Source organism: Zootoca vivipara, chromosome 2 (assembly GCF_963506605.1).
Source record: "Zootoca vivipara chromosome 2, rZooViv1.1, whole genome shotgun sequence".
In the NCBI taxonomy this organism is placed as follows: domain Eukaryota; kingdom Metazoa; phylum Chordata; class Lepidosauria; order Squamata; family Lacertidae; genus Zootoca; species Zootoca vivipara.
This window is the reverse complement of record NC_083277.1, coordinates 11,735,704-11,748,025: the sequence shown is the minus strand read 5'-3', so window position 1 is coordinate 11,748,025 and position 12,322 is coordinate 11,735,704. Positions and strand designations below refer to the sequence as shown.

Here is a 12,322-nt window from a genome sequence, read left to right as displayed (position 1 = left end):
GTTGCCAAGTGGCTAAACAAAAACAAAAAAAAAACCTGCTGCTGTATCTTTTAACAGAGGTTTTGATCTTCGGGGTGGGTGGGTGGGTGGGTGTGTAATGCCCTTTATATAACCTGAAGCTGGAAAGAAACGCTCACTCAGGCGATGCAAAAAGGATAGGGAAAGCGCCCGGCGCAGTTATCCGAAAGGGTGGGAAATATAATTGGCGCTTTCCCACGGTGATGGAGGAGGAGGAGGAAGAGGAGGAAGGAGGAGTTGGCCTCGCCTTCTTCAACTCGGTCTCTCTAGGAGCCTACGAACTCTCTGGCCAGCTTTCAACCCCACCCACCTACCCTCCGAGAGAGACAGAGAGAGAACAGAGAGATCTCTCTCCTGACTGTGCGGGGAGCGACCTGGAGGCGCCCGCACGCTGGACCTGCAATGCGCGGGGGGCGCACAAGGTCGGGGAATCTGGCCAGGTAAAGGTGAGTGAAGGTGGGACCCCCAGCTCCAGCAGCAGGAGGGAGAGGGAGCCGCCAAGCAGGAAATCCGTGGCCGTGGACGGATGGAGCTGTATCGGCCAACGACCAGGGCTGGGGACGGTCTCCAAATAATTCTCCCCAGTCCTCCTTTCCCATCCGCGGACCGTGTAGCGGAGCGAGGCGCACGGATGGGCAGAGAGAGGGAAGGCGAGGGGATCGGTTTGGGGCGAAGGATCATGGAGTTGTAGAGTCGGAAGGGACCCCAAGGGTCATCTAGTCCAACCCTGCAATGCAGGAATCTTTTGCCCAACATGGGTCTCGAACCCACGAGCCTGATATTAAGAGTCTCTTGCTCTACTGACTGAGCTGCGCACGGATATTTCCCATTGATCTCAGTGGGATTTCCCATTGATCTCAGTGGGATTTCCTTATGGGTATGTGTCTATGGATGAGGTGAGAGAATTGACTTATGGTGGTTTTGTGGTTATGCTGAGTGGTGGATTTTTCCTCCCGCCACCCACCAGGGAGAACCAGCCAGTTTTTAAATCCCTGCTCTTAGCCATGAAGCTCACAGGGCCCCATGGGGCCAGTTGCAGTCACTCAGCCTGACCTACCTTGCAGGGTTGTTTTGAGGGTAGGATCTGAACTCTTTAGAGGGAAGGCAGAATAAAAACATACTAAATAGGGAATCTGATTGCGAAACGGCCTCCCCCAGAGCGGCTTGGCTGGCTTCTTCTCTGAAGCCTTTTCTGCACCAGGCAAAGACCTTATTGCTGCTCTAATAATAATAACAATAATTTATTATTTATACCCCATCCATCTGGTCGGGTTCCCCAGCCACTCTGGGCGGCTTCCAACAAAATATTAAAATACAGAAATCCATCAAACATTAAAAGCTTCCCTAAACAGGGCTGCCTTAAGATGCCTTCTAAAGGTCTGGTAGTTGTTGTTCTCTTTGACCTCTGGTGGGAGGGCATTCCACAGGGTGGGTGCCACTACCGAGAAGGCCCTCTGCCTGGTTCCCTGTAACTTGGCTTCTCGTAGCGAGGGAACCTCCAGAAGGCCCTCGGCGCTGGACCTCAGTGTCCGGGCAGAACGATGGGGGTGGAGATGCTCCTTCAGGTATACTGGACCGAGGCCGTTTAGGGCTTTAAAGGTCAGCACCAACACTTTGAATTGTGCTCGGAAACGTACCGGTACTGGGAGCCAATGTAGGTCTTTCAGGACCGGTGTTATGTGGTCTCGGTGGCCGCTCCCAGTCACCAGTCTAGCTGCCGCATTCTGGGTTAGTTGTAGTTCCCGGGTCACCTTCAAAGGTAGCCCCACGTAGAGCGCATTGCAGTAGTCCAAGCGAGAGATAACTAGAGCAACTAGATAACTAACCAACTGAGCTAGCCAGCCTAAGCCATTACTTCAACAAAAAGAACTGGTTAGGCAAGCTTTCCCTTTATAGCTTCGACCCCCACAGATACAGGGCTGGAAGGGACACGGGGGGGGGGGGGATATCACCCAGACTGTTCCTCCCTGCCCCAAATACACAACAATATACAGTGTAAAATAAAATCGCATTTTAAGAGACAGGTCACGTATACTTATTCTTATTATTATATTATTTATTAACAGTAAAAAAATATGTTTAGAAGCATATTTATGCTTCTCTGAAGGAGGACGACCCCCCCTTTCATCTCCACCCACTGCCCCCAATTTGACAGTGCCCTGAGGCCAGACTAGCTAATTTTCCAGCCAGGCAAGTCTTCTGCACATGGTTGCAGAACAAGCAGGGGCAAGTAAGGGTGCCAGCCTACCAGGAGTGGGGGGGGGAGGAACTCAAAACTGGCTGGACTGGTTATTTCACTTTCAGGCTACTTGAAAGGAAAGGGGCAAGGCTGGCTCTCCCCCCACCCCATACTCCATAGTTTTACCTGTACACGTCAGGCAGAGAGGCAGATTTTGCACTGGGTTGTGTCCCAAGTATTGCCAAACGCAGCTGTTTTGTGCGCCTCTCCCTTCCACGCACAAACAGGTACAGTACTGACATTATTTGTTTCAAGAATCAGAAAACCCAATTTACAAGGTAGTGTGTATGATTGAATTCGGTGGACTTCGTTCCCAGGTAAATAGGAGACTTTGTGCTCCCATTTTTGGCACACTTACTACTCAAGTAGTAAATTTTTTGCTGGGCTCAGTGGGGCTTACTCCCAGGCATGGGCATAGCCGGGGGGGCAGGGAGGGGTAGCTACCCCAAAAATAAATATAAATAAATAGCTAGCTGAGGTTCTGCCCCCCTAACAAAAGACCTGCCCCCCTAACTACGCCACATGGGGGGGAGTAAGTGTGCATCTGGGTGGATCGGGTCCCCACCCTGCCTGGCTACGGAAGAGGAAAACAGCTCCAAAAAGGGTACTCCTGAAAGCACATTACGTACCATAGCAAGGCACAGCAGCTCCTAAGAGTTATTTTTCTATTCTTTGCACTTTCCAAAATGGAAATATTGTTTGCATTATTCAGAACTGAGTAATGACAGCCACAATGGCCTGGGGATCAGTCAGCATTCCATGACCTCTGAGCATGTTCAGATTTCAGTGGAGTATTTTGGAAGTGTTTTTTTTCCCCTCTCACCCTTGGGGGAAAAATTTTTTGTTTGAACTGCCTGAATATTTTGAACCATTTGCACACCTTGGGGTTTCCTCAAGCCTGCCGATATATATTTTTGGCTACGAAAGGATTGACACTTGTGCTTTGAACGTTGGGAATAGAAGGAGCAATGGCTGAATGGAACCTCCATGGGGGAAGGAGGGGCGCAGCAGTGAAGTACTGTCATATAGCTAGCCTTTGCTGGGAAGAGAACTCTGGGCCAAATGGACTCTTGGCTCGATCCATTTTGTGGGCGGACGGGTGCTTTTATTAGATTTTCATTTCAGCTTCTTCCAAGACAGGATGCACAGCCAGGAATAAAAGTGGCGGACCGGAACGTCGCTTGTGCCAGTTCCAGGGGAGAAAATGGAGGAAGGAGGAAGAGGCTCTCGTCTCGGCCAGGCTGGGAGGTTTCTGTCTGGTGTCGGCACACAGCAGGTTAAAGGGGAGCCAGATGAAGACTTGCTCCAGCCCTGGGAGTGGCAGAAATCCCAGGAGGGAACTGGCTCAGAAAGAGGCAAATCCCAGGTGCCTGGATTCGTAGGCTGGGATGACATGGCGTTCTCTTCAGCCATCGCCGACAGCAACCGTGGGCCAAGAGGAAAGTTGGGGTCTCGAACTTTTCTGGGTCTCGTTGGGAAAGTCTCCAGAAGTCAGGGTTTTCCACTGAGCGTGGAAGGAGGGATTCCGGAAAAGGAGAGGCTACGCCAGCGATTCAGGCAGTTCTGCTACCAGGAGAACGAGGGACCCCGAGAGGTTTTGCGGAAGCTCCAGGAGCTGTGCCGCCGGTGGCTGAAGCCTGAGACCCGTACAAAGGAGCAGATCTTGGAACTGGTGATTCTGGAGCAGTTCCTGGACATCCTGCCCTTAGAAATGCAGGGCTGGGTTAGGGGGGATTGCCCTGAGACCTGCGCCAAGGCGGTGGCCCTAGCAGAGGATTTCTTGCTTTGGAAGGAGGAGGTCGAAATGCAGGAGCACCGGGTGAGGAAATTTTGTTACTTTGGCCGTCCCAGGTGACTCTGACAAAACGTCGGCAGCTCTGCCTTCTTTGGTGCGATGGAGTGGCATTGCTGAAGGTTGGGTTTTCTATAAACCTTGCTGATCAGAAGGTCGGTGGTTCGAATCCCTGTGACGGGGTGAGCTCCCGTTGCTTGGTCCCAGCTCCTGCCAACCTAGCAGTTCGAAAGCACGTCAAAATGCAAGTAGATAAATAGGAACTGCTACAGCGGGAAGGTAATGTGCTGCTCTGGTTTGCCAGAAGCGGCTTTGTCATGCTGGCCACATGACCTGGAAGCTGTACGCTGGCTCCCTCGGCCAATAATGCGAGATGAGCGCCGCAACCCCAGAGTCGGTCACGACTGGACCTAATGGTCAGGGGTCCCTTTACCTTTACCTTTAGCCATTATGGCTATTCTCTGCCTCCATGGTTGGAGGCAGCAATTAATAATAATAATAATAATAATAATAATAATAATAATAATAATAATTTATTATTTATACCCGCCCCTCTGGCTGGGTTCCTGGGCAGCTTCCAACAAAATACAATAGTCTGTTAAACATTAAAAGCTTCCCTAAACAGGGCTGCCTTCAGATGTCTTCTAAAAGCAATGCTTCTGAATGCCAGTTGCTGGAAATCACATGAGGGGAGAGGGCTCCTGTGTTCGGATCCTGCTTGCTGATTTCTCCCAGGCATCTGGTTGGCCACTGTGAGAACACGATTCTGGACCATCGGCCTGATCCAGCAGGCTCTTCCTGTGTTCTTATGGCCTCCCTGTGTCTCATTTATTATTATTGAAAAGGATTATAATTGCTTGCTATCTTAAAAGTCTCCAAGTAGCTTACCTCGGGATACATCTGCATCCATTTATTATATCATAGAAAAGAAAATTCATGCAAAACCCATGCAGTGTGTAATAACCCACAATACAGGGGCCCCCCTTCCCTTTAATGGCAATGGAAAACTTTGGCAATGCACTAATGATCGAACTGCACTTCCACCCACAAACCAGCAGCTAAAAGAAGCAGAACTCGAAACACCGACACTCCCCTCCCTCGCCTAGAAGTCAGCCATGTCAACCCAATGATTTTTTTGTTGCTTGGTTTGATCTTCCCACCCAGCCAAAAGGCAGCTGCTGCAGATCAGGGCAGAGGGAAGGAATCATAGCTAAGGAACCCATCACAGATGGCCACCCAACCTCTGCTTATAAACATCCCATGAAGGAGAGACCACCAGGCTGGCTGTCCCTGCTGCTGCTGAGGATCCGAACCCCACCTTGTTGGCTACTGCGGAGACCACAATACTACTAGGTCTGGCAGATTTGGGCCCTGATCCAAGAAGGCCTTTTTCTTTCCAAACAGTCTTAAGTCTTCCAGATCTTCTTACCATAGCCTGCACTGTGTTTCAGATTTCGGAGCCATTTGAGAAGGCAACCACTTCCCCCAGAGCCAAACTCGCCTCTTTGGAGATTACGAAGGCACAGCCCTACATGGTAGTGGAGCCAGTGGGTGATGGAGACCCCCACCTGCCACTAGGTAATGCTGCAGAGCCCCGATGCTGCTCACCTGTCCACCCCCCTGACATCACAAGGATGTCCGGTGACCCATTTTTGCTTGCATGGTCTGAATTCGAATCCTGGTGGCAAAAAAGGCATAGCGTTTTGCAAGGGCCAACAATCAGCGCCTGCAAAGCACTGTGGATGGGAGGGGAATTGCAGGTGATGTCAGTCAGCTGATTGGTGGGGTTTGCAAATCCCCCTTATTGGCTCAGCCGGTGTCTTTCCCCGCCCTACAGCTGATGTCAAGCATGATGATGCGTGCAGGGCAGGTGGGTGTAGCTTGGCCAAAAACTGCCTGATGGGTCAAAGGAGGAGACCTATTGGGCCTGATCAGGCCTGCAGGGCAAAGGTTCCCGACCAGTGGCATAGGCTTTGCTTGTAACTGGAGTACCCGGTAAAGTATATTTATTTATTTATTTATTTAAGGCTGCTTAATTATTGGAATTTCTAAGCGGTGTGCACAAAAAGCAATACACAGATAATGGGGCAATAAAACAATAAAAATGTGTAAAAAAAAGGCAAAAACCACCTTCAAATGCCTGGTTAAACAGGAAAGTAGTAATAACAGTAGTACAGGTGAAACTCGGCAAATTAGAATATCGTCGAAAAGTGCATTTATTTCAGTAATGCAACTTATTATTTTTCATTTTTCTTTTAATTTTTACAAATGCTTTCTTTTGGAAATTCCACAGTAATAAAACAAATAGTTACAATAATACAAAAATAAACAAATAAACAAAAACAAACATCGCTATTACATTTCATTACCGTAATTACATTCCATTTATAATTGACCCGCCTAATGACAAATAATTACAGTTACAACAGATAAAGGCTTGACATATCTTGCTTTGCATGTCATGCATCTATCTCATATATTGGTTTCACCTTTTAAGTTGTGTTACTGGAATAAATGCACTTTTCGACGATATTCTAATTTTCCGAGTTTCACCTGTATTTATTATGCACCTGATGTTCAGCAGAAAACAAAAGAAGATACTAGAAGAAATAATTAAACGGGGAATGAATTAGCAGTGGAGTTTTTGGAGACTGATTAAGGGGGTGACAGCTATGTCTGGCCTTGTACTTCCTCAGCACCCTTGCTGATTGGGCGATCTGCAATGGCAGGAAGTAGTAGTGGATTCTGGGAGCTGTGGTTTGTTAAGGGTTCTGAGAGTTGCTAGACAATCCCTATTCCCCTCTCAGAGCTACAGTTTACAGAGTGGCTTGACTATCCCTCTTCACAAGGAACTCTGGGAATTGTAGCTCTGTGAGGGGAATAGATGGCATCCTAACAACTCTCAGCACCCTTAATGAACTACAACTCCCAGAATTCTTTAGGGGAAGCCATGGCTGTTTGAATTAGCATTGTAGTGCTTTAAACAGGGTGTGAATGTGGCTGAAGTCTCCACAGCAGGGTGTCACTCATGTCAATATTGTGTTATCTTTCTGTCAGGCGAAGGGCAAGTGGCCGAAAATGAGGAGAAACCCCTTGAGCCAGGAGCATCAATGCAGGCGGAACTTTCCGGTGGCTCATTGGACAAAGCCAAATGGGATTTTTCCCCATTTCCTCAAGTGGAAAATGTGCCCAAAAGTCAGCAAAGGGCAGACAGGAAGGAGGGAAGCTACCCCGGGCGGAGAGGAGGAGGAGGAGGAGGAGAAAAACTGATTTGGGAGAAAGATGGTAACAAACTCTTAAATCACAACACCTTGTGGGAGAGAGAGCACAAGGACAAGAATACTAGAGTGAGCCTCGGCTGTGGAAAAAGCTTCAGCCAGAACACACAAACTGAGAAAAAGCTACGCCAGCATACAGATGGTCCGAAGTGTTGGACATCGACCCCTCAGCAGGAGAATGTCCAAGCAGGAGAAGAGTTGGATATGGATTGTGGAAGCAGCTTGGGTGGGAAAGCACATCTTCGTGATCCTCAGGGAATCCCTGCAGGAGAGAAACCCTATAAGTGCTCTGAATGCGGACACAATTTCAGCCAGGGCTCTGATCTTACTGGAGACGGTCTTTATATATGTTCCAGTTGTGGGGAAAGCTTTCTTTCCAGCTCATCCTCCAGAAAACAAGAGGGAGCCCAGACCGGAGAGAAACCGCCTAAATCCTCAGAAAGTGAAAAGGGATTCCCACAGCCCGCCGATCCTCAACAGGGAGAGAAGCCGTATACGTGTACGGACTGCGGGAAAAACTTCAGCTTTAGGTCAAGCCTTGTTCGTCACCAGAGGCTTCACACTGGGGAGAAACCGTATAAGTGTTTAGACTGTGGGAAGAATTTCAGCCAAAGCTCGAACCTTCTTAACCATCAGAGAATCCACACGGGAGAGAAGCCATACAGCTGCACAGACTGCGGGAAATCGTTCAGTAACAGCTCGAGCCTGACGTCGCACGAGAGAACGCACAGAGGAGAGAAACCTTACAAGTGCTCCAGCTGTGGGAAAAACTTCAGTTGCAACTCGGTTCTTAGGATCCACGAAAGAATTCATACGGGCGAAAAGCCGTACGAGTGCCTGGAGTGTGGGAAAAGCTTCAGCCGCAGGGAATTCCTCATCGGCCACCAGAGGACTCACACGGGCGAGAAGCCGTATGAGTGTCTGGAATGCGGGAAGAGCTTCAGCCAGAGATCGAACCTTATTAATCATCAGAGAAGCCACACGGGAGAGAAACCGTTTGAGTGCACAGACTGTGGGAGAAGGTTTAGTCACAAAGCATCCCTCCTTAAACACGAGAGGAACCATCTACATGGTCTGACAGTGGAAAGGGATTCAGCCAGAGTCCAAGCCACCTTGCGCATGGCAGAAGGCACATAAAGGATGGAATCATATACTTGGTGAGACAGTGGGGAAGAAATGAATGCAGGAGAGATTGTGAGAACTTATTACTTCAGTTTTTAGGACAGGTCCAACCTGAGAGTAACTACTTGGACTAGGAGAGAGCATCACTGATGGGCCACAGGGCTTTCCCTCACACTTTCTTTTTTTCTGTTGCCGTTCACATCTTCACAACTTAAGGCCCAGCCTTCCCAGTTCCACATCTACCCTTCCTAATCTCTTCAACGTATTATACTCTGGCATCGTTCCTTCGTGTGATCAGCATTTCACATGGATTCCTGCAGGTCTTTGGCCTAAGACTCATCGCTCAAACTGTGGCTGCTGTCGTCACACAAGGTGTTCAGTTGGTGGTGTAGTATAGTGGTTGCAGCAGCAATTCTGCAACCGCTTCGCATGGAAAACAAGGTGTGCTCTTTAGAAAGGGCCATAACTCAGTAGTAGAGCATCTCCCTTGGGCACAGAAGGTCTCGGGTTCAATCCTTGGCCTGTCTAGGGATTGGATCTGAAACCCTGGAGAGCATCAGTGTCAATAATACTAAGCTAGAAGGACAAATGTTCTGACTTGGTATAAGGCAGGTTTTCATGTCTCTGCATAGTAAACCGGCCTGGCCCTACACATCCAGCCAAGACGAGGCCTCTCCTTATTTTTCTCCACAAGCATCTTGGGTGTCTCTCTCTTTCCCAGGTTTGCTACGAACTAGCCCAGTTCAGGCCGTACATTTAAGGTGCTTTGATACTGCTTTAAACTGTCATGGCTTCTTCCAAAGAATTCTGGGAGCTGTGGTTCTCTGTGGGTATTGAAAGTTGTCAGGAGACCCCTCACAGAGCTACAATTCCCAGAGCGGTTTCATAATCAATCCCTCTTCACAGGGGACTCTGAGAACTGTGGCTCTGTGGGGGGCCTCCTAGCAACACCTTTAACAAACTACAGTTCCCAGAATTAGAATCATAGAGCTGGAGGAGACCACAAGGGCCATCCAGTCCAACCCCCTGCCAAGCAGGAAACACCATCAAAGCATTCCTGACATATGGCCGTCAAGCCTCCACTTAAAGGCCTCCAAAGGAGGAGACTCCACCACACTCCTTGGCAGCAAATTCCACTGCCAAACAGCTCACATTGTCTAGCCCGCATTTTACCAGCTTCTTTACTAGAATATCATGGGGCACCTTGTCAAAGACCTTGCTGAAATCAATTGTTTGTGATGTGACTAGCCTGGGCAAGCCACAGCACATGGCAAAGGAGAGGTGGTTTGTACTGCATCCTTGCCAGAGCCTCACCACACACAAGCCCTCCTTTGAGTGCAGCGGAGGATTGCAGCTGTAGGATTTTCATTGAATTACGTTTTCGTTATCCTATCATTCTTCCGATGAGCTCTGGGTGCTAGTCATGTCTCTCTTCTGCACCCTTCCCATTTTATCTTTGCAACAGTCCTGTGAGGTAGTTTGGTCTGAGAAACAGCAACTGTCACAACAGAGTCCCCCATTCAAGCTTCGCCTCTGCCACAGATTCACCCAGGAGCCTAAGGCAAGCCATTTATTCCTTCATCCTTGACCTGCCCTCTGCTGCCACATTCAGTGCAGAGGGTGATAACACTGACCTACCTCGCAGGATCGTAAGGTTGACCGAGAAGTGCTTTGACTACTAAAAGCACAGATTAAGTGCCAAGTAGCTTTGCGTAGCCAATCTAGAAATTTCTTTTTCCTCCTCGAGAGTGGAATGGGGGCAAGCTCCTTTCTTCATAGCCTGCTTCCAGCTTCTGGCAAGGGAGGAATCAAGAGAGCAGTGGAGCAACTCAGTAGATTAACCAAATGTTGCTGAGGAATACACACAGTGAGAAGCAGCACTTCTAAACCAGGGGTGACCAACTCCCAAGAAAAATAAAAAAATTCCTTCAGTAGCACCTTAAAGACCAACTAAGTTTTTATTTTGGTATGAGCTTTCGTGTGCATGCACACTTCTTCAGATACCTTCAGACCAACACGGCTACCTACCTGTAACCACAACTCCCAAGAGACTGCAATCTACACACAGAGTTAAGAACTGGCAGTGATCTACCCCCTTTGGGGGGTTCAAGTCAAAGTTGTTGAGCTTTTCTTAGGAATGAGGAAGGCACATGGGGGGGGGGGTTCGAGTGAAAGTTGTTGAGTTTTTTCAGGGAGGAGGTAAAATGTTGAGCTTTTTTTAGGGGAGCCACAGTTGTTCCTCTTCTTTGGGGAAAGCCAGTGATCTATCGCAGGTGTCCAGTGATCTACCGGTAGATCACGATCTACCTGTTGGACATGCCTGTTCTAAACAAAACAAGTGAGCATTAAAACGTTATATGCTGGGCCACACTGGGTGTAGGCTAGGCATCCAGAGAATTTAGCCTTACCAAGTTTCTAGTCCTTCAAAGGTTGGGATTTGTCTAAGTTGGTTGCATTGGGTGAAATTTCAGGGCCCTCCAGTATTTGGTGCTCTTTGTCTCTCCCACCAGCTTAGTAGAGGCGGAATGAACTGTGCAGACTAGCAAGTGTTTGTGAGCTTTTTTGGGGTTGAACTGGAAACTCGACCAACTTAAACTTCAGTTACATTCATCACCAGGTGCCAATGTTTATCAGATAGAGGCAAATACAAATTGCTAAAGGTGCTTGGAAATTTTTTGGAAGCAGTTTTGATTCTGGTGTATTACTATATCCGTGAATGAAAAAGATTAAAGGTTTTATTTCAGCCGTGTCCTAGCTATTGCTTAATAGGCTGTACATTTCATCGCTTTCAGACAAAGGCACCCTGTGAAGGGTGTACGAGTGATGTCCAACGAAGGTCCCATCTGTACTACACATTTAAAGCACTCTTATGTCACAATAAACAGTCATGGCTTCCACCAGATAATCCTGGGAGCTGTCATTTGTTTAAGGGTGCTGAGCATTTTCAGATCTCTCCTGTTAAAATTTTCTCCAGAGTACAGGTGAAACGCGGAAAATTAGAATATCGTCTAAAAGTGCATTTATTTCAGTAATGCAACTTATTATTTTTCATTTTTCTTTTAATTTTTACAAATGCCTTCTTTTGGAAATTCCACAGTAATAAAACAAATAGTTACAATTATACAAAAATAAACATTGCTATTACATTTCATTAATTACACTCCATTTATAATTGACCCGCCTAACGACAAATAATTACAACAAATAAAGGCTTGACATATCTTGCTTTGCATGTCATGCATCTATCTCATATATTGGTTTCACCTTTTAAGTTGCATTACTGAAATAAATGCACTTTTCGACGATATTCTAATTTTCCAAGTTTCACCTGTAATTTAGCAACCAACCCCTCTGTGCAAGGAACTCTGTGGGGTTTGGGCTCATGAAGGCCCCCCACCCCTAGAAAATACTAGGCTGGGTGGATCAGTGGTCTGATTCAATGTAATGCAAACCCTCTTTATTTACAAACACGAACCTATTCCTTTATTCCACTCCCTTTCGCACCTTCAGGAAATCTGCACTGCCCAGTATAGAATCAGAGAATTGTACAGTTGGAAGGGACTCTGAGGGTCATCTAGTCCAACCCCCTGCAATGCAGGAATTTCAACTAAAGCATCCATGACAGAGGGCCATCCAACCTCTGCTTAAAAACCTCCGAGAGCCCACCACCTCCCAAGGGAGACCGTTCCACTGTGAAACAGCTCTCACTGTCAGAAAGTTCTTCCTGATGTTCAGCCGGAATCTCCTTTTTAGTAACACTAAGCCATTGATTCGTGTCCTACCCTCCAGAGCAGACGAGAACAAGCTTGCTCTATCTTCCATGTGACAGCCCTTGAGATATTTGAAGATGGCTCTCCCATCTCCTCTCAGTCT

General features: G+C 47.7%; 1 protein-coding gene across 6 annotated transcripts; it reads left to right on the top strand.

Moving 5' to 3' along the window:
* The first annotated feature begins 307 nt into the window (after positions 1–307).
* Positions 308–11,100, top strand: LOC118080968 (zinc finger protein with KRAB and SCAN domains 7-like). Of its 6 annotated transcripts, none has more exons than XM_060270495.1 (4): positions 308–458; positions 3,398–4,076; positions 5,501–5,627; positions 7,107–11,100. In XM_060270495.1, the coding sequence occupies exons 2-4, from the start codon at positions 3,462–3,464 to the stop codon at positions 8,462–8,464; spliced, it is 2,100 nt and encodes a 699-aa protein (XP_060126478.1). In that variant the 5' UTR covers positions 308–458; positions 3,398–3,461; the 3' UTR covers positions 8,465–11,100. The 6 variants fall into 6 exon arrangements, with proteins under 6 accessions (XP_060126478.1, XP_060126474.1, XP_060126464.1 ...); XM_060270491.1 differs by having other exon boundaries at positions 3,394–4,076; XM_060270481.1 differs by having other exon boundaries at positions 308–464.
* Positions 11,101–12,322: the final 1,222 nt, after the last annotated feature.